The sequence below is a fragment of the Manis pentadactyla genome, chromosome 2, assembly GCF_030020395.1.
Source record: "Manis pentadactyla isolate mManPen7 chromosome 2, mManPen7.hap1, whole genome shotgun sequence".
In the NCBI taxonomy this organism is placed as follows: Eukaryota; Metazoa; Chordata; class Mammalia; order Pholidota; family Manidae; genus Manis; species Manis pentadactyla.
The window spans coordinates 116,341,436-116,366,215 of record NC_080020.1 but is presented as its reverse complement, the minus strand read 5'-3'; the positions used below and the strand labels follow the sequence as shown (position 1 = coordinate 116,366,215).

General features: G+C 43.1%; 1 protein-coding gene across 6 annotated transcripts in view; it reads left to right on the top strand.

Annotated features, from left to right (window-relative positions):
- PDZD2 (PDZ domain containing 2) overlaps positions 1-24,780 on the top strand; it is a 356,418-nt gene that overhangs the window by 241,426 nt on the left and 90,212 nt on the right. For 5 of the 6 annotated variants that reach the window (XM_057496082.1, XM_036926632.2, XM_036926631.2 and 2 more), the window contains 3 exons: positions 10,911-11,412; positions 16,766-16,908; positions 19,858-19,990. In XM_057496082.1, coding sequence (XP_057352065.1) covers positions 10,911-11,412; positions 16,766-16,908; positions 19,858-19,990 — 778 coding nt within the window. Of the gene's footprint in view, positions 1-10,910; positions 11,413-16,765; positions 16,909-19,857; positions 19,991-24,780 lie in introns of those variants that run through there. The other variant, XM_057496089.1, reaches the window with a different exon arrangement.

The window sequence follows — 24,780 nt, the reverse complement described above, 5'->3', positions numbered from 1 at the left end:
GCAGCTAAAGCATTATGAAATGTATTTGTTCAATAATAAGACTTGGAAGTAGAAATTACTCCTTGAACCATGGACTGCAGAATAGATATTGTGTTAGCAGGCATGAAAACAACATTAATCTAATACACCTCCATCAGAGCTCTTGGGTGACCAGGTGCATGGTCAATGGGCAGCCATATTCGAAAGTAATCTTTTTCTGAGCAGTAGGTCTCAAGAGTGGAATTAAAGTATTCAGTAAACCATGTTCTAAACAGATGTGCCGTCATCCTGGCTTTGTTGTTCCATTTATAAAACACAGGCAGGGGAGATTTAGCATCATTTTTAAGGGCCTAGGGTTTTTGGACAGTGAGCGTTGGCTTCAACTTAAAGTCACCAGTTACACTAGCCCCTAATAAGAGTGTCAGCCTGTCCTTTGAAGCTTTGAAGGCAGACATTGGCTTCTCCTTTCTAACTATAAAATAAATGGCATCTTCTTCCAATAGAAGGCTGTTTTGTGTACAATGAAAATCTGTTGCTTATTGCAGCCACCTTCATTAATGTCTTAGCTAGATCTTCTGGATTACTTGCTTCATCTTCTATGTCAACACTTACTGCTTCACCTTGCACTTTTATGAGATGGCTTCTGTCCTTAACCTTCATGAACCAACCTCTGCTAGCTTCAGACTTTTCTTCTACAGCTTTCTCAGACTTCATAGAATTAGTTAGGGCCTTGCTCTGGGTTCGGCTTTGACTTAAGGGAATGTAGTGGCCAGTTTGATCTTCTATCCAGACCACTAAGAGTTTCTCCACATCAGCAATAAGGCTGTTCTGTTTTCTCATCATTAGTGTGTTACTGGAGCAGCACTTTTAGTTTCCTTCAAGATCTTTTCGTTTGCATTCACAACTTGGCTACCTGGTGCAGGAGGCCGAGATTCGGCCTATCTTGATTTTGTGGTGCCTTCCTCACTAAGCTTAATCATTTCTAGCTTTTTGATTTAAAGTGAGAGTCATGTAATCCTTCCCTTTGCTTGAACACATAGAGGCCATTACAGTGTTATTAACTGGCCTAATTTCAGTATTATCTCAGGGAATAGGGAGGCCCAAGGACTGAGATGAGGAATGGCTGGTAGGTAGAGCAGTCAGAACACATGTAACATTTATCAGTTAAGTTTAATGTTTTTTGTGGGCATGGTTCAGGCATGGTTCACTATGCCCCAAAATAATTACAATAGTAACATCAAAGATCACTGATCACAGATCACCATAACAAATATATTAATGATGAAAAAGTTTAAAATAGTGCAAGAATTACCAAAATGTGACACAGACATGGAATGAGCAGATGCTGCTGGAAAATGACATTGTTAGATTTGCTAGTCATAGAGTTGCCACAAACCTTTGTCTACTTTAAAAATAAAACTGTCAATTATTTTACCAGCAAAAACTGGTTTATTTAGGAATATCTGAGAATTGCAATTCAGGACAAGCAAGCTTTAGCAAAGCCATAGGCAAGTCTAGAGAACAAAAGAGAGGACTCCTCTTTTAAATACCAAAGCGCTGAGTTGGGAGGCCTGTTCTAAGCAATAAGTGCATTGGAGGAAACTGAGAGTGCCATGTATCACGGCTTCTCATTGGCTGAGCTGTGTCAGTTTCTCAGTGGCTGGGCGGTTCTGGGGAGGCAGAAGATGGAAACCTTCCTTCCTCCTGCTGGGGAGTAAAGCAACTGAAACAGTGTAACTTAGAGGCACCCGTTTCTTTCCGTGGGATAGCTGATTTACAAGGAGGCAAGAACCTCCCCTGCTGGCTTCCCAACGCTTTGTCAGTGAGGTTTCCTTTTGTTAATTTTCACACCTTTAATTTGTAAAAAAAAAAACACACCTGCAAAGTGCAATACAGTGAAGCACAGTAAAATGAGGTAAAAGCGTGTAAACAGAAAAAGAACGGCATTATGTTGTTACTGGAGAAGGATCTACTGCCTATGGCACAGTAAGTCAAACACGGGACACCAGCTTTTACAAAAGGAAAATGTTTTGTTGTGAGGCCAACCAGCAAGGAGACAGGAGGCAAAGCTCAAATCTTCTCAGATTCAAAGGGAGAGCAGAATTTATGTAGAAGGCTTAGGCATATTTAGTTGAGTTTATAGATATTTTTAAAACCTGGTGAAATTGATAGGAAATAAATAGAGCTGGGGTAGGACGCTTCTCCTGCACCTGCTCGGAATGTTGTGGGAAGTCCTATGTTCTAAAAATGCTGGCTAACCCCTGCCCAGAGGTGGAGATTTTAGCATGGTGATGAGGAAAGGTTACTGAGGACATCTGGAACTGCTTCTGCACATGTCTTCCAGGCCGGTTTAGGCTGGTTCCAGGCACAGCTGCAAGGTCTCACAGCTCTCTGAATTCCTATTGGCTCTGGAAAATAAGCTTGACACATTTTGTTTTTACTCTTGGTTTCCTCAGCCTGTAGGTTCAGCCCAAGTTCTGCCCTAATTAATCCTGTGGGGCACAGTTTCAATATCACAAGAAAGAGTGAAATGATTCCCCATGTACACCGTCAGAGCCCATCAATTCCCTCATTAGGTGAAGGTGAGTTGTTCTTGTCCAGCAAAGTCTGACTTTACCAGCACTCCATTTGCCCCCCGGGGAAAATGTGACCAAGAGCATCAGGATGAGCTAGTGAAGCTGTGTGGCTGGAATTCTGATTTAATTCTGATTAGAATGCAGGTTGACCTCATACAGTTGGAAGAAACCCTGATTCACTCACAATAATCTAATAAAGAAATGCAGTCACTGAAAATTGAAGGCTAGAGGTTTTCTTTTAAGGGCCAGTATCTCTCAATATGTTTTATTAGGTTATTGCTCATTATTGATCAGGCATTTTCTCCTTAATTTAGCATCTGAATTCATGTTTCCAAGAGATACATGGGTGTTTTAAAAAAACTTGTATTGATTCATGCATAAATTAGGTACATGAAAACCTTTGAGGAAAACTGAAACGTCACATAAACTTGTTACTATATTATTGAAAGGGCCATACTTCTGTTTCCTTCTATTAAACTATATTGAAGTTGAAAATGTGTAGTGCATCCTAGCATAGAGGTACTTTGCTACTAGGGCTGTCAATTTAAATCAATCTTGTTGGTCTGAGATATGAATTTTTAAGATAAATATGAAACGGTGATACCTTTTTGCATGGAAACCAAAATACTTTTTTTCATTCATCATATGATTTGGCTGCTTCTTATCCACTATTTTTCTGCAGTGTCACCCCGACTCCTCACTTGACATCCAGAAGCTCTTAGCAAAAAACAGAGAACCAGCTCTGTTTCTGCGCAGAATGGGTATTGTAGCCAATGGCTGTGGGAAATGGAATATAAACAGGGCAAGAGCAGAAGGGCACTGCTGGACACAAATGTAGCTGCTGCCTTCCAGACTGACACAGTGGATTTAATCAGTGTCTATACAATTAAAGGTTGGGGCCCCCACCTTCTGTGTTACTCCTCTTAGTATAATTTTCCCTCTGTTTGATTCTGCCTTAAAGATTCACTATTAGTTTGATTTAAGACGTATATGTATTTTGATTTCTTAGTCATTAGTGTCAAAAAGTATATATCACTGGGCTCCTTTTATAAATCTGAAACAAGACCAATTATAAACTGAGTTATTCTGTGTATTGTCCTGCTATGTGTCAAGAACTATGATTGTACTTTACTAGTAAGCTGACAAGTTAGTCTGCCACTTGGTTGGCTTCATGGATGTCAGCAGAAAACATGAGACTCCTGGGTCAGAGATGGAAAATAGTTTATTATTCATAGAAACAGCAGTAGCTAGAGTATCAGGGCAACATGGACTTCTGCTCTGGTGAAAAGATGGATAAGATTTAGGTTTCACTGCTAAACTGCATGGTGATAGCAAGTTTTGGCAACTGATAATTTGGACTGGGTTTGAATGGCTAACATTGTATCATAGCAGAAACAAATTATCAAATATTTACCCTGCTTCCTCCCCTTTAACTTGAGATTACTTCCCAGTCCAAATTGTATGATAAAAAATAATTAAATACCCATTTTTCAAGCAACTTTTTCCTGAACGCATCTCTTCAGGCAAGGGAAACAAAATAAAAAATGAACAAATGGGACTACATCAAGCTAAAAAGCTTCTGTACAGAAAGGAACACCATCAGCAGAACAAAAAGTCATCCTACAGTATGGGAGAATATATTTGTAAATGACATATCCGACAAGCGGTTAACATCCAAATATATAAAGAACTCACATGCCTCAACACCCAAAAAGCAAATAACCCTATTAAAAAATGGGCAGAGGAGCTGAACAGACACTTCTCCAAAGAAGAAATTCAGATGGCCAGCAGGCACATGAAAAGATGCTCCACATCCCTAATTATCAGGGAAATGCAAATTAAAACCACAATGACATATTGCCTCACACCAATTAGGATGGCCAACATAGAAAAGACTAGGAACAACAAATACTGGCAAGGATGAGGAGAAAGTAAAACCCTCCTACACTGCTGGTGGGAATATAATTTAGTTCAACCATTGTGAAAAGCAGTATGGAGGTTCCTAAAAAACAAAAAATAGGAATACCATTGACCCAGGAATTCCACTCCTAGGAATTTACCCTAAGAATGCAGGATCCTAGTTTCAAAAAGTCACATGCACCCCTATGTTTATCGCAGCACTACTTACAATAGCCAAGAAATGGAAGCAACCTAAGTGTCCATCAGTAGATGAATGGATAAAGAAGATGTGGTACATATACACAATGGAATATTATTCAGCCATAAGAAGAAAACAAATCCTACCATTTGCAGCAACATGGATGGAGCTAGAGGGTATTATGCTCAGTGAAATAAGCCAGGCAGAGAAAGACAAGCACCAAATGATTTCACTCATCTGTGGAGCATAAGAACAAAGCAAAAACTGAAGGAACAGAACAGCAGCAGACTCACAGAACCCAAGAATGGACTAATAGTTGCCAAAGGGAAAGGAACTTGGGAGGATGGGTGGAAAGGGAGGGAGAAGGGGAATAAGGAGCATTACAATTAGCACACATAACGTGGGGGGGGGCGGGGCAACGGGGAAGGCAGTATAGCACAGAGAAGACAAGTAGTGACTCTATAGCATCTCACTACACTGACGGACAGTGACTGTAATGGGGTATGTGGTGGGCACTTGATAATGGGGGGAATCTAGTAACCACAATGTTGCTCATGTGATTGTATATTAATAATACCAAAATAAAATAAATAAAAATTAATAATTAAATACCCATTTTATAATAAAAAGAACATATTCTTTTATTCATACCCTTGACTGTGGACTCCAGATAAAGGAGAAGAAAGAGATGCTGAGTGCTCAGTCATTTATGCCAAATAGAGGAGGTGAGAAATAGGAAAATTGGCTTCATTGGTTACCCCCCCCACCCAGCAGCTGAAATACAGTGTTCCAGTCATTTCTACTCTAAGCCTAGACTCCAGTCTACTTTCAAAGTCTCATTGGTGCCTGAGTCCCATCTTCCTTCATCCCACAGGGGCTAACTTTCTACCTCACTATGCTAGCAAAGAAGTAGATTGGTTGATTTTCAGAAAGGCCTTATGAGCATACCAAGGACTATCAGTCACTCTTATCAGCACAATACTCAGCCAAACAGTTCTTCTTCAGAGTTCCCCAAAGAAAGTTTGTCTCTTTCTAGAGGGTTATGGGATCTAGGAGAAGTGTGCCCCAAATTCAAGGTAGCTAAGAGCCAGCACCTGAGAGAGACCGCCCCTGGGGAACGTCATTATGAAATGTCTCCAGGAAATGTTTATCATCTTCCCATCCCCTCTGTGGAGCTGTCCAAACTTGTCTCTCTGTTTCCCAGCCAAGACTTCACTGGAAAATTAATCTATGTATATTTTACACTTCATCTCAAACCATTGTTCTCTGGGAACCTACAGATTTACAACATCAGACAACCCTCTGGATTAATTAGGTTTAGCAGGTTTTCAAAGGACCACAAACAGCTTTTTACCCGTCCATTACTTCTTAGGCAAGAGGAAATCATGAAGAACAATTAATTTTTCCTGTGTGTAAGACAGAGTGGCTATTAGCAGCTAGTCCCCTTTTGTAAAACTCACACCCTGTCGTAATAATTCACTATAAACATCTTGCAGTCAGTGTTTATTCTCCTGTTGTCTATACTGGAGACTTGACATGCTCTGGAGAAGTAAGAATGTCTGCTTTGCTGAAATGTCTGAGTTCCAGAATTCTTTAATGTGTTGGCTGACTTATATGATGTTTTCATGACATTGTAGTACAGGCCAGTGGCAGTGGTGGCGATCCAGCTTACTTGGAATTACACATACAGTTACACCCATAGTCCAGCTTGGCAGCACCCCTCTGCAGAGTCACACTGTGTGCCAGGCATCACTAATCAATGGCTGAATGCCCAAGATGGTTTTCAGAGGTGCCTGGAGACTGCCCCTTCTGAGGGCTTTGGCAAAATGGTCTAGAATATCAAAATTACGCAGCTTCCTCAGCCTTCTTTTGATAGAATCAGGGCATGGATAAATAATGTGTCTTTGGTCTTCCAGCACCTCCCTGTCTTTGCTCCTCTCTAACCTCCTGCTTCCCTGTCTTTCTTGTTCTTCAAACTCCAAGCAGCTTTATCCCTTCATCTTTTCCAAGCCAACCTCACCTGCCAACCCCTTCCCAGACCTCCCACCTCTGGAGAGCCCAGACTCCAGAATTATGACAGAGCATCAAGAAACAGAAGTATTCAAAACTGTCTTTTGGATAAACACTTCTGAGGGAAAAGGAGGAAAAAGGAATTTAGTCAGAAAAGATGCTCACAAAGGCCAAGTGAAATGAAGAAGTATGACACATCTCAGAGAGAGTTCTATGCTAGAATCTGGAACCTCATTTCTGTTCAGGCCTGGTATGCTGGTCTTTTATCTTAAGGCCATCCGAGGATGGTCAAAATCTAAATTTTCATTTAATTGAATTAATAATTTTACATGCCAGAGGATAGCTTCAAATTTTTTATAAGAAACCAGAAGATAATTATATATGGTAGAGAAGCTTCTAAAAGGCTGATTTTCCTGCTGTGAATGAAGGGAGACCTTCTCTTCCGTCCTGTGATTGTATGCCACTGCTTCTTTCTCATATATTGACTCTGAAGTTTAAGATTCTAATGGTGGGTAAGAATCCTGCTGCACAGAAAAAGAGCTTTGGAAGTACGAATTAGCCTGGAAGGTGCTGGAAAAGTTAGACAAGTCATTTCAAAACAGATGGATAGGGAATGTGGAGGCATATGTTTAAGGTAATTCCAAAGAACTATAATAAAACTACCCCCTGCCTCAAAGTCTATTTCTCACCAGTGTGCTGTGGGGTACATAGTTCCTTCATTATACTTCATCTTCAGGATGACCTTAGAAAATTCAGCAACCAGGAAGGAATAAAATAACCTGTCATATGGTTCCCTGAAGGCATAAGAGTCTTATTTATTGCTAGAAAGCCAGGAGAGGACAAGGAGATGGTGCCAAACTAAAGATAAACCCTCTTGCTATGTAATTTTGCTGAGTGCAAACCCTGCAGAAAGAATAAAATACTCTCAGTCATGAATCTCCAAAGTTCTTGGAGCCTCCGTGAGAATAGAGATAATTGAGATCATGTACAGCAAATCAATAGGCCACCTTGTTGGTACTGCAAAGAGGGTTTCTGCGCTAGATCCATCAAGTTGTTCAGAGCTGTAGTATAAAAGGTAGAGTCCCAAAAGCAATTTTAAAAGAATCACCTCTCCAGGTGACATCATTTTCAGACTGATGGCAACTGTCCTGGAGGCCCAGGATGACTTGGACATTAAAGGAATGTTTCTGGTTTTCTAGGGTTATATTTTATCCATGACAGTGGATCAGTACTGTTGGGATGGCTTGTTCCTTTAATCCCTAGACTTCTTCCCAGGAAACAGGCATTCACAACTACTAGATTGTGAAAGCAACTTGGAAATGACCCTTCTAACACCCTTACCTTACGATAAGGAAACTAAAGCATGGGGCAGGAGTGATTTATGAAGCAGAATTGCACACTGGCCATCGCATAGGTTTGGGGAGCAGACAGGCCTGGCTCTGTGTGCACTTGGACAAGTTAGTGAATATTTCTGAGACTGAATATCTTCTGTAAAGAGAGTTCTTAAGGGGCTCAAAGAAGGAACTCAAAACTTGGCCGGTATTACTCTATTGCTATTTTTAAAAATTGAGACATAATTCACATAATATAAAATTCACTACTTTAAAGTGTACAGTTCAGTGAGTACATTCACATGGTGCGTCACCATCAACACTGATTCTAGCACATTGCCATCAACTCCCCCAAACCCTGTACCTATTAGCGGTCAGTCCCAATTCTCTGCTGCCCCCGGCTCCTGGCAACCACCAATCCACTTTGTGTCTCTACAGACATGTCCTGTAAGTGAAATGGTACATGGCCTCTGCGGTCTGGCATCTTTCACCTGCATCATGTTTTCAAGCTTCACCCAAGTTTTAGCATATACTTCACTCCTTTTTATCACTGAATAATAAACCATTATATGGATGCACCACCTTTTTTCTATCCATTCATCAGTTGATGGAAACTTGGTATAATTACCATTGTTTTACACAATTGGGCCAAAACCAGAATGAAGACTTGGGTGTCTCTCAACCCCGTCCTGTTTTACCACCCCATGCTGTTTTTTGTAACCTCTGACATATGTTTTATAGTACTACTGTTGGTTTGCTCAAAGAAACCCTTGCAGCCTGGTTAGCTTCTCTGAGGATTTTATGCCTTTACGATAATATTTCCCTTATGGAAAGAAAATAAAAACACAATTCAAGGAAATGGAATCTCAACATCGCAGAAGAATTACACAGATGTAGACTTATAGACATTGAGAAGTAACTGGTGGTTACCATTGCATGGGGGAGGTTAGGGGAGGTAGGTGGGGAAGGAGAGGGGGATAAAGGGGCACAAAAATTCTCAATCATAATAGAAGTTGGTCATGGGAATGGAAGTACAGCATGGAGAATGTAGCCAATGATTGTAACATTTCTGTTGACATATAGTAACTGCACTAGTTGGGGTAAGGATTTGATAATGTGGGTAACTGTTGAACCACTGTGTTGTATACTTGAAACCAATACAAGATTGTATATCAATGATTACAATTTTAAAAAAAAAAGAAGAAAAATTAAGAGAACCAGGTTAAATTTTCATTTTCTAGACTCCAGTGGACTGGTCTTTATGCCTTTTCATCCCACTGTATTTCACAGAACAACCTGAGGTCTGGATAGCAGTATCTGTCTGGTTTATTATGTGTAAGTTCATTACTATGATTTACAGCCCAGGAACAGAGAAAGTATTTATTAGCTTTGACTGATGTTTGAGGACCTTTCTTTCTTGTTTACTTTATACCATGGCAAAAATTCAGAATTTTTCTCTTCTTCAGTGACACAGTCACTGTTACTGCATTAACCTGGCCACTGGGTATGGGTAATGGATGCCTTTGGTACAGAACTTAGTACATTTCAAACACAGCTAGTCACCTCTCCTTATGACTTGGCCCCCTTCCCACAGACAGACTACCCAACTCTCAGGTCTGATTTTCAAGCCTGGAGAAAGCAGCTAGCTTGGTATATACTTGGGAAAGTTGTTTTCCATTCACTGACGATATAGGTGACATAGACCCAGGCCTTCTCTTTGTGGGCACATGAAAACCAGAAGCAGTTCCAGCTCATTAAGGATTTGGTTGTTGACATTCTTTGCTTGGGATTGGGTGATGTGTAGAATGTGGTAAGATTCCTGTGGTGAAGGCATTTCCCTGGGTTCCTCTAGGGTTTGTGCTTCCTTATCTTGGGTGGCATGAGTGGAGGGTCCAGCCCAGCCTGGTTTCCTGACTTCGAGCAAGTGTTTTGTTGCTAATGCTCGAATGATCTGGTCCTAAACACTGCTAATTATTCATCTCACCTGATGCTCTGTTTTCTTGTTATTCTTTAATATCTGGAGTAGTTATTGTATGTCAGGCTTCACATCCATTATCTCTTTTATATTATTTCCTGCTTCTAAGTAATTGGCATACTTCAAATACATGAGAAATGACTGTGCCTGGCCCTTGTCTGCTAAGCATTCTTCTTTCCCCCACTATTCTTGGTCAACACAGTTTCCCAGCAGCCCCCTTCATCCTGGCCTCCCTGTGTCTGTTTTCCACTTCGTTGTTGTTCCTCTTAATGTGATGTCCAGATGGAAATGACACTCCACATGTGCTGTGAACAACCCAAACTAGAACCATTACCAAGAAATGAACCTGATACTCATTTAACATAGCATACACCTGCCAAGCCTCATTTACCAGTTGCACCTTAATACCAGCCAACCCCTTTTTCCCTTTACTGCTGGGAGGCAGAGGTTCTTGTGAAGTTGATGTTTTGACCCTGAGTGCAGAACTTTACATTTCCCCCAGTCTGTTTTACCCATTCTTTACCCTGGGGCTTGCAGTGTTGTTGTATCAGAATCATATGAATGGGAGGCTAACATAATTGCGGTACAAGAAATTGTTAAGGGAATAGAGAATACATTTTTTAATGATATGTTAGGACTGGCTCTGTGAATTGAAAAATCCTTCTCTGACCACCTACCCTAGAGTTCTTTCATTAGTAATTTCTAGTTCATGGGTTTTGGCAGTTTTTTTGGTTTGTTTAGGGGTTATTTTTAGCATCAACAATTACATAGATTAAAAGAGTGGATTGAGTGTTAAGCCTCTTCAGGGAGCTTAGTTTTTCAGTCACTTGGCCAGGCGGTTAATCACATGGGTCCTGTGTGGGCTCTTGAGCGCATCAACCTGCTGCATTGCTCTGGAAGGATGTTTCTAGAATTTTAACTGGCACCTCTGTTTGTTGCAGTTACCTGGCCGAGCAGTGCTGGAATGGCGGCTTTATCTACCTGATCATGCTGCGTCGCTTCAAGCACAAAGTCCACACTCCTTATAATGGCAATGCTAATAGCAGCTCTGAACCAGGAGAGACACCCACCCTGGAGCTGGGGGACCGAGCTGTGAAAAAAGGGAAAAGAGCAAGAAAGTTTGGGGTGATTTCGAAGCCTTCTACCCACAAGGCCCCTGAGGAATCCAAGAGCAGTACTGGGTGTGAGCTGGACAGCGACCCCATCTCAGAGCCGGATAATGGCCCAGACCCTGAAATTGGAAATGGTCACACTTTTGAGCTAGAAGATGGCCCAGATTCTCTCAAGGAGGTGGCTGGATGCCATCTAGACAGGTCAGAGGCAGACAGAGGGACAGAGCCTAGAATCCCAAAGACAGATGCGCCTCTGCCCACAAGCAATGACAAAGGCTGCTTCTCAAAATCTGGGAAGACAGACTTCCAGTCAAGTGACTGCCTGGCACGGGTAAGGTTTGGTTTGATTATAGAACATGAGTGCTAAAAGAAATATTGTTCAAGTTTCTTTTAAAGTTTAGAAACTATTTCTGAGATGACCTTGCATTTAGAAGCCAACACATTTATTAAGATAAATGATCAGAGGACATAATAACAACAAAAATCCAAGTCATTTTATCCTACTTAAATAAAGAGCTAGTTGAATGATCATAAGTGGAAAATTCAAGCCTTCTGTGGTATAATTTGAATCATATGAGGCCCAGATAAAGTACTTGAACTGCAACATTATTTATCACAACTGTCATCAGTGGAATTGCTACTGCAAGGCCAAGAATTCCTGGTGGCAGTTGATAGCATAAACATCCAAGCCTCGGTATTACACAGGAAGGAAATCCAACATGCAGGGAAGCATCTGCTTTTATTTTTAACACTTCAAAACCAGTGACATTTTCATGGGTTCATGTTATTATTACATTGCTGAATTCCAGTGAAGTCTGGAAACTTCACAGAAATCTCTGATACTATGGTATCCAGCTGTGATGGTCAGGGTTGGGCTTACCTAAAGACAAAGCAGATGTGGTATATTCTGCACGGTAATGGGTACACTTCTAGCCTCAAGTTGTCTCCTCCATCATAACCAGCATTTCTCTCATGACGTTACATTTCTTTAGGGTAAACCTGTTCCTGCCACGAATCCTCTTGGCAAGTATTTTATGGGTTCCTAATGAAGCAGTAACTTCCTACATGGTGTCTGATTGGTTTCTTCTCTGACTCCTTCTAGGAGACAATCCCTAGGGATGAAAGAGAAAGTTGGAAAGGTAGAAAATGGGCACAGAGAAAGTATCAAGCTCAGCTTTGCATGATGCTGGAATGGTACCCTAGGAGTAAAAGTAATTTCTAGTCGGGCTATTTCATGCATATTTCTGCAACTGTAGCCAATCTGCACAATGGGTTGAGAAGAATCAAACCAACCCCTCTCTCAAGGGACCGTATGCCTTTATTTAAGGATTTGAGTGATCTTCATAAGGCCTTGCACAGAGGAGGCATTATTTGTAGATGGAATGTGTAAACAAATGAGAAGAAAAAAATGTCTATCAATTTTATGGTCTCCCCCCAAAAAGAAATAAGGGTAATAAAAATATTATAATGTATACTCCCCCTCCCCCAAATTAAGGGCAATAAAAAGATTATAAGGTGTTCCTTATTAATGAATACCATTATCTTGATGTTTTCCCCTAATGATTAGATTTGGAATATTCAGAAAGCCTAAAGTGAAAAAAAAAAAGTTAGGTAGTTTTGGCTCCCTTAGTCATTTTGAAGGTTTAAAGATACCAAAGGTTGAATCTCATACAGTCCAAAGAACAGGTTTTCATTTGGCTTAGGATAATAATATAATGGTAATAATTTGGGATGATTTAAAAAAAAAAAAAGGACACCAAACTTTTAACAGAGTACCATCCTCTTCTCATCTTAATTAAAGACAATTACATAAAATTGGATTTCTGGATTAGACTACCTGAAGACTACACATATTAGAGTTCCTTGGCCTGGTTTTTGCATGCAAGGTCAAACATCCTAGAAGATATAAATGAAACAATGAAAAAACAAACTTTGTGTTAGTGCTGTAGGTGCATTTACCCAGGACTGATAGGACTAAAGCTTTCCCCCACATCCAGGTGGCACCCAAATTGGAAGGAGTAGACTGTCACAGGAGGTTGCTTAGTTCTTGGGCCGAGTGGATTTTTATTTTTTACTCCAGATGAGCCCAAGGTCACGCTAAAATTGAATTTCCAGGAAAACAAAAAATTAACTATTTACCTCTTAAGCCTTTGGGGGGGAAATTCCATTCCATTTGAATAGTAAGAGATTAAACTTGTCAGCATTGTTCCATTTTTGCTTTATTAATGATTTAATATATCTACAAAGACACAATAAATGTGTCTACAAAGACACAGGAAAGTCTTATAATGATCTTTCAGACCATTTTTATTTGTCAGGTACTTTCTCATAGACAGGACTTTGTTATATGAAAATAAATCCTCAGTCTTTGTTTTTTATATTCTGCTCTCCCTTAACAGAGCTATAGGAAACATATTTCCTCTAACACGTATCTTTTTAAAAAACATTGTTTCTGCAAAATATTAACACATAGTGATGCATTAGCAGCCAGATCAATTTTTTTAAATACAAAAGCTGGGCCCATCGTCTAAAACCCAAGAATCTCATAGATAAGCAGTTTTAGAAATGAATTCAGAGTTCCTTACTCCTGTCTAGTAAAGATTATCACCCAACCAAAGTGACAGTTCTCTCAATCCTGTTTACTATAATCTGTATTTTTGTAATGCTGCACAGTAAAAATAAATACAACCAAACTTAGTCACATAACAAAGAAAAAAAGCCTTACCATTTAGCAGCCAGGCAAGCTCACTCCCAGCTGGCACGTTTGTCTATGGATCCATTTGTGATCTTAACTAGTACTTGTCATGTGCCCTGCGCAGTACCAGACCTCTTCAGCAGGGACCTGGGGAAGGTTACCCTACGAAGGGATGCTTTCAGCTCTAGGCAGCTAGATTTCATATGGACAATAGCACACCCAAGGCTGAGAACGTCTGCGTCTTCCTGTCGTCCTTTGTGTACCGCTGAACTCCTTAGGTGGTCAAGAAGTTCCGAGGCAAGGAAACTTGCAATGATTTCTTTGAACTCTCCCCTTGTAGTTCCTACTTTCGATTATAGGAAAAAAATCTTGTTACTGGATAAAAATGAAAAAGAAAATCGTTTCTTGACTAGTCTAGTTGGGGGCTATACTACAAATCAATTAGTTCTGCCTCCTGTGAGGGCACTTTTAGTAGATACAGGCTTTGTTTTGTTTTGCTTTGACTAGCCGAGTGTGTATTGAGTAGGGGTGTGGAGTGGGCATGTGAGTGCGCTTGATGAAAACTGTCTTCGGCTCTTCTGTCAGAGTATCCGTTAGTCCATTCTGCTTTCCCCAGGATCATAGTTTTGCATGTTTCTCGTCACAGGTCATTTAAAAGCATTTAAAAATTAGAAGGAACTGTAGCTAGTATTGTCTCACCTTTTGTGAACCATATCTAATAGGTTCTGTTTAACAAAAGGATGGGAGGGCTGGGGGAAATGATGGTGTACCTAGTAATGGGGATGAATAGGTTTTTACTAATTGGACTGAAACCAAATGGGTTTTCTTATTTCTGAACTCTAATAATGGTCCCTGTTGCTCTTAGGAAAAGATTCCATGGCTTCTCTGTACTGGATTGTCCCATATTTTCAGGACCCCGGGAGTCATGTTATATCTTCCATGGAAAAAACAAGTTAAGCCCCCACACTGCTCTAGTTTCTCACCTGTACCATGAGGCCCAGGGAAGCAGCCCCGGGGCTGACCCACACTGGGGTGGGATGCCCAGCCAGCCAGGGCAACAGCTAGTCAGCACATCCCTGAATTTGTTCCCTCTGGGGCTATGTACCAGGCCATGGGGTTCACGTACTGCAAATGGTAAAGTTTCCATCTTGGTGGTAGCACTGATTCTCAAGGATGGCTTCTTGGGAGCAGTGGAGCTGTGAGAGACTTTGAAGGCCAGGGAAACCATTTCCGAATGCGGAAGAGAGAAAAGGGTATTCCAGGGATCAGAGGCAACAGACCCCAAACCGCCATGTTCAAGGTGAAACGGTTGGGTAATAGAGTAATCCTTGACAAGTTCATGAACTGCTGTGGTGAGCCAGTGACATCTGAGGTTGCATTGGGCCAGACAGCCATCATTTGCCTGTGGTCAGTGGCTGAAGGAGACAGCTGGCACCTCTGCCTGCTGCTGGAGCCGTGGAGCCCCAGTGAGCAGTGCTGTGCTGGGAAAAGCAGAGGAGCCAACAGGTCTCTGTCTGCTGATAATTTCCTCAGACATTCCTGTTGCTGCACATCAGTAACTGTTCAACATCTGGCCTTTTTACTATTGCATAAAGTTTCATTTAGCTTCTGACAGTATGTATTTCAGATTTTCCAAATGCTTCACATTCTTTATCTTTTGCAAGCAACTTGAATGGGCAAGTTGTCCATTACTAGGGGGATGATGGCTTTGTCCATAAAGGACCTTAACAGCTCCATTGGACCTTCATGGTGGATAAAGAAAGAAGATGACTTTTGTTTTACATGTTGAAGAATTCACTGTGACCTGTGCCTATATACCTAAAGCCACAAGAACAGTAGGGATGAGCCTAAAGTAAGACCCCAAAGTAAATCACTTCAGAAGGTTTTGTTTTCATTTCTCTGAACAGCTATGTGTCCGAGGGAACTCAAACATTTTGCAATGGGCATGTTTGTGTCTTTGAATGACATAGGGAGTCAAGCGGAGAATGAACCAAAGCAGAAAAGCTACGCACTCCAGAAGACACAGAGACATGTATTAGTTTTTTAAAAGGATAGATTTTTGTAAGGATTAAAGCATTTTTTAATATATTTAAAGAGTGTACAGACCAGTGTCTATAGAAGTCAGTAAAAAGTTGATCAATTAATTTCCTGTTTTGGTTTCTCCTACCAAAGATCACATGTTGTTCAGGAAGTTTGAAATTCAGTGTGATGTTTTCAACATATGTATGCAAATATATGGTCATATATATAATAATACATGGTAACCAATCAACATTTATTATATATACTAGGTGTCAGGGCACTGCTGTTCCCATAAGTATCTCTTCTAATCCTAACAGCCAACCTGGAAGTATTAGTAATTATTCCCACTTTAGAGGCAAGGAAACAGTTTTTAGGCATTAGATGACTTTCAAAAGTACTAAGTAGCAGCGCGGGTCAATCTAGTTGAAGTCTTCTGGCTCCAAGACCTAGCTTTGGCCCTTTCATCTTCCTTTATTAATCAGTAGCTGTGTATAAACAAATGGAACCTAGGTACAGCACTGTTTACACACACAGTGGTATCTGGGTTTCACACAGAAGAAGCGCAACAAGGCCCTGGTCTGGGAACTCAGTCATCCCCTTGCTGTGCTGTCCAGTATCATAGTCACCACCACTATGGCTATTAAATGAAATTAATGTAAATGAAATTAAAAACTTTTTGTCTCAGTTGCCACTAGCCACAGTTCAAGCACTCAGTAGCCACCTGCAGCTAGGGGCTCCCTACTGGCTAGTGCACCCACAGAACATTCCCATCATGGAAGAATGATCTATTGAACAGCCCTGCTAGATGGAGACTTGGGCCAACCCACAGAGCTCTCTCTGCTGTGGCCGCCTGCAGTGTCCGCTGACGCATGACGCGTGGTTGGCCCCACATGACAGTTCCGCGCGCCTGTGTCAGTGCCGTGTGTCTGTCCGTGTACTTCACAGTGTGCTCACTTTTTCTCCCAAGGAGGAAGTTGGCCGGATATGGAAGATGGAGCTGCTTAAAGAATCGGATGGGCTGGGAATTCAGGTTAGTGGAGGCCGAGGATCAAAGCGCTCACCTCACGCTATCGTTGTCACCCAAGTGAAGGAAGGAGGTGCCGCTCACAGGTGACTAGATACCTCTCTCCCTTTCTCTGTCCCCTTGCCCTCCCCCTGCTGCCCCCTGGGTGCTAGGACTCTTCTGCTTGGTCAGAGTCCTGGTAATTACAGTTCATAAAAATGATGCTGGAGCATGGAAGAAAATCAGGCATGAGACGTTCTAATTAAACACACCTCTGAGCACAGAAAGTGCTAATTGCTGGAAATCCTTCAGGTTCCCCCAAACCATGATGGAGACCTTGGATTTCCTCCCAATCCAATTTGAGTTTCAAGTGAATGTTATTCACCCTAACTTTTTGGACTCTGGTAATATGTGATTACTTATCAAGACTGCCACACAACAGATTACCACACTCCTGACATCTTACCTTCTGTAAGACTGTGGCTACTGATGGGAAAATGGGTGGCTTTAAATGCAACCACAGTTCACGTGCTGTGTCTGGAGCTGTCAGCTCTGCCAGGATGCTACACACTTATATGGGTGTGTCTCTCTGGTGTTCAGATACAGAGGGGGAAGAAAGTAATATCAATGTTTCTCCTTGTGACTGAAAACAATTTATACTTGAAAACTTCTTTTTTAATTTGAACAATTATGTTAGTTTGGAAGAAGGACAGTGGTTAGGCAGGACATGTACAAAGAAGAAGCCCATCTGGGTTTACAGGGATGCAGCTGCCCACAAATATAATACACATTTCTGCCATGCTAGCTAATTGTGTCCAGATACATAGAGTGTCTATATTTGCAAAGCATGGTAGGGCATGTGCATATATTGTACATATATTGCACACCCAGGTGTATAAAGGTAGAGTGTCACTGATGGAGTTCAGTTGAGGTACCTTGGCGCTGTGAGGGTGTGGCAGACCAGAGAGTACTGGCGTGCCCGAGACTGAGCAGGGGCTCAAGGAACAGCTCATGAGGTGGTCTTGAAGTTGATGGTGGTATTTAGCCTGAAGAATGGAAAACTAAGGAGAGGACCAGGGCGCAGACTATCCGAGTGGCTCCTGCGCATCAGTCCTGTAATGAGAGAGTAGATGCTACAGCTAAAGTAGAAAGAAGATGAACTGCAGTTGTCAGTTATCTGGGTGGCAGAACTTACTGAAGGATTAAGGCTTAAGATAGCTTTTATCCAGAAGAGCATCATCACACTTCCCGAATGAGGTATGCTTACAGGGACTTCCATCGCATGGCCATTTGCCCACTAATCCTGGGTCATGGGTTCTAGTCTATCTTTGGCAAGCTAGTGATTAGGAAACTCCTGTGCCCAGAGATAAGCTTATACAGAACTGCTCTTGTCTGTCTCCTGTGTGAGCTCTTTGTAGTGGGCCTCACCATTTTCCTTTCGCCCTGAGCCTGGGTTGTGTGTGTCTCTGCTCCTGGAGTGCTTCTGGAGTAGGGCATTCTAGTTAATACCGAACGAGAGAGATGGTGTTAAAGAGGAAAATAAGCAAAAGGGATGGGGACAGGGATGGTCTTGAGTGAACCCAGGGACACTGGCCAGAGCCACTGTATTCTTCTCTATTCCTGACAACCTTTCCTCCCCAGTGGCCCACCCTGCCCTTGGGGTCTCCAGGTTCTCTGGGCTATCCTATCCCCCTTCTCTTTCCATCCAAGCAATGGATTCTTACATTTCTCTGCTTCAGGGTTTTTTTGAAAGACTGAAAGCAGAGGTTGTTGGAAGTCTGTGGTGCCTCCTGTCTTCTGTTAAAGCCAAAATTCACAGGAAAGTTTATGGTGCATGCACTAGTGGACTGAGAGAGAAAAACTGGTGAAGGAGGGAGGGTGGAGAGAATTTGGTTGATTCGTTGAAAGAAGGCGAGGTGGAGAGCATCTACAGGTTGGTGAGAAATAGGTGTGTGGCCCTGGGAGTGCTGGAGCCATGCACAGGTCCCTCAGCAGCACCCTGGGAGCTGATGTGACCCTTTAGAGGGGCTGGTGGGACCTTCAGCTTAGGGAGCCTCAGCCTCACCAGATTTCCTACCTTGGACTTAGCAGTGGAGATTAAATGCCTCTGGCTCCGTCAGGGTCATGGGAGACCAGACCATTGGAGACTCAGCAGGCAGCCACAGGACTGTTGACCCGCCATGACTGAAGGGATCTGCCCAACACTGGCACAGTGTGCCACCCAGACCCTTGACCCATGCTCAGACAGACAGTCCCTGTGAAGCCCGGGTCTCCTGCCAGCCCAGTGGGGAGGAAGCTCTGGGTCAGCCCTAATTTGAGTTAAAGGAAATAAAGAAACAGAACACGTTTAAAGACCAGGTGTGATTGCTGCTGCAGCAGTAAATTAGACAGTTCATTTGTTCATGTTTGTGTTTATCCTTCTGCTAATAAAGCCTGGCTGTAGGGACACAAGGACGAAAAAAGGTGCTGAATTTATCCTCAAGGTCCCAGAGTTCTGTGTGTGTCTTGGGGGTGGGAGGCACAGATGCATGCAGTACAGCGGCACAGGTGCCACAGAGGAAGTCTGGCCAGCAGCAGTCACCCGCAAGGAGAAGGTGGTGGGTTAGAGGAGGCTTCCCGTGGGGCGTGGGGCACCTTTGCCCCTCTGGGCTTCCTCAGCGACTCAGCCACTGACTCAGCAGTGAGGGTAGGATGGCAGGTAGGACTGAGAAAAGAGTGACTTGACTCTCCTGACACACTGGGGTCCTGGCTCCCCCAGCACCACCACCAACCTGGCTCACAGCCAGTTTCATTGACATTGATATGATCTATGGTGGTGACTTAAGAACATGCCTGTCACTAGGCCACCATCTGGAATCCTAAGTGGGAATCTGGACCCAGCCAGACCAAAGGCTGAAGCAGCCCCATCCCAAAGGGTCTCTGGTCGTCATCCCTACTTCCCCTTCAGCCTGCTTGTAACTCTCCCCTCTCACAATCCCCCCAGATCCAGGAAAACATCCCTCCTCAAGCCCAGAATGTCTTGACGTGGGATTTCTTTCCCATCTCCCTTTCCTCAGGGATGGCAGATTGTCCTTAGGCGACGAGCTGCTGGTAATCAATGGTCACTTGTTGGTTGGCCTCTCCCACGAGGAAGCTGTGGCCATTCTTCGCTCAGCCACTGGAATGGTTCAGCTGGTGGTGGCCAGCAAGGTAGGTTGTTTCTGTTTGTTTGTGTGTTTTAATACTTTCAACGGTGGTGGTGAATTTGGACTTGAGCCCTCCCCATGCCCCCCACACACACACACGTGCACGCACCCCCTGCTGTGTACGTACACATTTACCTTGGGCCATGACTTTGATGCTACAGTGCAAGCCCACAAGGGGGCCATTAGCTGAAGTGCATTTAATTATTTTGCTTTCTTTCAAGAGTCTTCATAGGTATATTTAAGAGATGGAAAAGCCATTTAAGGAGAATGTAAGAATGGGAGGATGGCAAGAAGGACAAGGTAGCAAGAGCGGCACTCTCCCAGGGCGAAGAGGAGACGTGGCAGTCTGCTGGCCGGCAGGGCTGGGGGAGAGTGGAGGGGCACCCCTTCCAGGTCCTGGGGGAAGAAGGGTTCAGGGCAGGCCACGGGCCCTGGTTCTGACTCATGTCCTCAAGGAGTGCGGGCTCTGGAGGAGCCTTGTGAATCCTGTCTGTCCAGCCACCCCCACCTCCACCAACTGACACCTTCTTCCTCAGTTTTACAAATGAGATGGTGAGGCAGAGCTTCTGTGGAGGCTCCCCTGGCACAGAGGCCCCAGTGACATCAGTGGCACCAGCACCCAGGCTCCTGACACACAGCCAGGACCCACCCCGCCCATGCTGTCACCTCTTCCTGAGGCCTGGGCTGTGGCTTCTTGCACCCCCAGTCCCAGAGTGTGTTAAACTAGCACCAGTGCCCCAAGCCCACAGCCTCTGCCTTCTGCCCCAGTCTCCCCAGCTGTATGTGGCACCCTTGATAAATGCTGTAGGGCTCCATAGCTGTGCGACAAGGAAGAGGAGAGGCCAGGCTCTCCCAGTCCTGCCCCACTGCCTTCGTCATGCTGCTGGCGAGACCAGGAATGAGCCCGTGGGACACAGGGAAGAACTGGGGTGAGGCCAAACTCACACTGTGCAGAAATACACCCTTGCCAGTATGGCTAACCATTGCCCCATTATCCCCTGTTATTTTTTAACCTAGCATCCAGTTTCTGTAAGTTCTCCAATTAGATTACATGGTCTATTGCCTGACTTTGGAGTGTTTAATAAATAGATTAGGAGGATATTTTGAGTGATCTGAAAAATCTGTTTCCTCTCTTTATACCTTTTACCCCAGACCCTTGTCCTGGACCCTCAGGCTCCCAGTAGGAACACAGAATCTTGGCAAAGATTGGTAGGAAGAGTTGGCATTGACGTCTGGGAGAGAGAAGTTGAGACATTCTCCATTCATAAGTCCCTCCTGCCCTCCCACAGGTGCCATGGGGCACCCTGTCATCTCCTCACTCAGGCCCAGGAAGGAGAGAAGCATTCCGCAAGGAGGGAAATGCTACATGGGAAGGAGAAGCAAATTCCTCATTTAGCCAGACATGTTGGGGTTTGAAAAGCATCATTGCATCTTAAACATTCATACACACATGTGTTTGCACAGCCCCCCCCCCCACCACAGCCTGTGACTTTAGAATGCAGGGGCTTCTGCAGAGGCCTTAGACCCTGTGCATCAAATCTTAATTTCTGTGCTGACTTCTTTCTCCTGCTAGTTTGGAAAATGGGGAAGGGGAATCTCTTCTATGTCAAACCATTATCCACAAACATGCAGACACAAGAAAACAGAAAAGAAAAACAGAAAATGTTCATTCATGGGCAAACTAAGAATTAAGAGGCATAGAAGGGGTTTTGAAAACAAGTTCCTGGGTAATGCCTGATCTATGATCTCACTCACCGAACTGAAGAAAGGACTCTAACACGTATCCAGTGCCCACCAGCTGCCAGGTGCTTTTTACCTATCATCGCATTTAATTCTTAAGTCCCATGAGACAGTTTATAGTTCTTTTATTCAAAGGATGAAATGAAAGTCCAATTACCTTGTGCCTGGAGGTTACACAGCCACGGGTGGCAAGGGCAGGTTTCATCCTGGGTCTATCAGCCTTCAAAGTCTCATGCATCTTCCTGTGCCCTGAACTGCCCCTTGGTCAAGTGAGATGTAAAGGCCACCAGAGCCCATGGTAGTAGGAAATTGTAATGTGTTCTTGCCAGAGGCTTTGACTTTTAAGGACACTTGCTGTGGTTTTGTAGGGCTGAGCAGCAGTCCAGAGCCAAGGAAAGGGTGTCCATTCTAGTTCCCAGGCCACTGGCTCGTGGCCATCTGTACTGAGCTGCAATCGCACTGGCCCGGGCCTCGGGAGTGATAGCTGTCATTTCCTCCATATGCTCCGTTCATGACAGGGCAGTACGCTGCTTCGGCAGCTGCCTGCTGTGTGGTCCTAAACTTAATCTCTACCATCCGAGGTGCTCCTCCATGTGCAAGAAGCAAAGTCCGTCTTTAAGTATCTTTTAGCATCTGTTCCTCTTCTTTATCCAACAAGAGCAAGCAATCCACATGCTTTGTTTCTGTCTTTATTTGTGAAGATGGGGAAAAAAGCTTTTGATTTCCTTAGTATAAGGAATATAAAAATTGCGAATTGTCATTATTATAGATAATAGTCACCTTGTCACAGAATTTAAAGGCATTGTTTTTGGAAATATAGCAGCTACTTCCTTCTGGAGAGGATGTGTCATGTTTCCACACAAATAAGTTTGGTTATACACAGGAGCTTAGAACGTTTCATTGAATGAATGAATTGAAATCAGAATATCCAAGCTCGCTTTGACATTCCTAGAAGTACATGCGTAGTAATACATGTATTTCTCTAGTGCTCTTTTCTTTTTCCACTCTTAGTTATTATTAACAAGTAATGTGTATTTATTATATCTGAAGTAGAAAACCCAGAAAAAATAGAAGAAAAAGAAACCCTTTTATAATATCACCATTAGTACTATCCATTAACTAGTATGTCCTTTCAGACGGGAACACATGTACATGTGTGTAACATGCACACATGTTTTCTTTTACATGGAATCAAACACCAGGAGCCAGTTCACACCTGGAGGCAGCCCCACCTGGACTTAAGCACGAGCACATCCCTTTAAAAGCTCTGTACCTTCAGCAGGTTAATATCTCCCTACATCTGTGTTTGCACATGTACAATGAAAATCAGTAACTACTTCTTGGGATGACAGGAAAATTAAATGAGATATAATTTCATATATACAGGCCCCTAAACAATGTAGACTGGTCACAGTGAGCCCTTGGAGAAATGTGTGTCTATGGTTATCACATGTTATTACGTCCAGCTGGATATTACATCATTAATATGGTTACATTGTTTTCAACCTGCCTTTCACTAAGCAGCATACTGTAAGAGAATTTCATCAGAAAGTAAATTTCTATGGCACCACCTTGAATGATGGTGGAGTATTCTGTCTTGTGGCTCTTGGGACACTGACTTACCAATTGGAGCTTCATCTTTTTTTTTAACTCTTTTCTGTGAATGGTCTAGCAGGGTTGACATCACAGACGAGGAATGACCTCTCTTTTTGTTTAATAGCTCTTCTTTCTGTCCTTGGGTAAGTTCGAACAGCATAGTATTCACAATTATTGATCTAAAATGAATGAGCTTCTTCAGGTACCTTAAAGGTGGAACATGCATCAAACTAGTAACAAACATCACTGTCACCAGATGCCAACTCACTAATAGTTTGTAACATCCGTTATTTAAAATGGGTATTTTCTGTTGTTGGTGTTCTCTTTTCTGTCAGCCTCCAAAATCAAATTTTTCCCTATGTTTACTTCCTTGTAGAAATGGGAGGATGGGGACAGGACACATTTTTGTCTTTTCTGGCCTCGGGTCAGCCCTGCTGGTCCCTGGCTCATGGGCCGTGGCTTTTTCCCGGGCGGTCTGGCCCCTGTGTATGCCTCAGTGACCTCGCCTGCCTCCCATAGCCTCCTCTGGCCTTTCCTGTGCATAGGAAGGAAGGGCTGTGTTGAAGCCCCCTTTACAGTCTAATCTTAATGGAGCCTGATTCCATGTATTCTTGTTGTTCTTTAAAAGTTATTCAAGAGCTGCTTTCATTGAAGAGACATCAATCTCCACTTTGGTGTTGTGAACCAATTAATAATCTAATATTTTTCTAATGAAGATATGCTAGTGAGATGAGCAATGGGGAAGAGGAGGGTATAATAGACATTTGTGCTCTATGCTAGGCCTGGTGCTAGCAGTGTGTAGATATGGTGCTAAGTTTGGAGAACTCTCAGAAAAGCATGGGAGATAGACAAGTAGTTAGATGTACATTGCAAGGTGATAAAAGAAACAGTAAAGGACATTAGAGAAGAAAGGAAAGGTAGATGACATGCCTCCTGAGATGATCCAAAAAGCCTTGCAGAAGGAGAGGATGCTCAGGCTTTGCCCAAACAGGGCTTAGTCATGAGAGGAGGGGTGGCCTAGGCCCAGGGAGCTGCTATTGGAAAAGGCAGTAGAGCAGGGAGAGCCAGGTGTGTTGGAAAGGCAGGATGGGTGGAATGGACGGTGTAGGTTGGAGGGGAGACTGCAGGGAGATGGGCGGCCAGATCTCCAAGCTGCTGGCCTGCCACCAAGGAGGCTTAAACTGTATCCTGAAAGCAAGATGGGATGGCCTCTAAAGGATCTCAAGTTCAGGGAACTTGGATTGCCCATAGAAACATTCATCTAAGAAACACAGATTCTTCAGGAAAAAAGATTTGGGTTTCAATTAGGTCCACACCCCTGACATTTAAAGTAACTTTGCAAACCTGGACATGCAGAACATACATTCCACGGAGTCTTTAGGTTGGAGCATGTGACCACCCACAGCTGACTCTGCTAGGTGTTCCTTGGCCTTGACCCAGAACTGCCTGGTACCATGG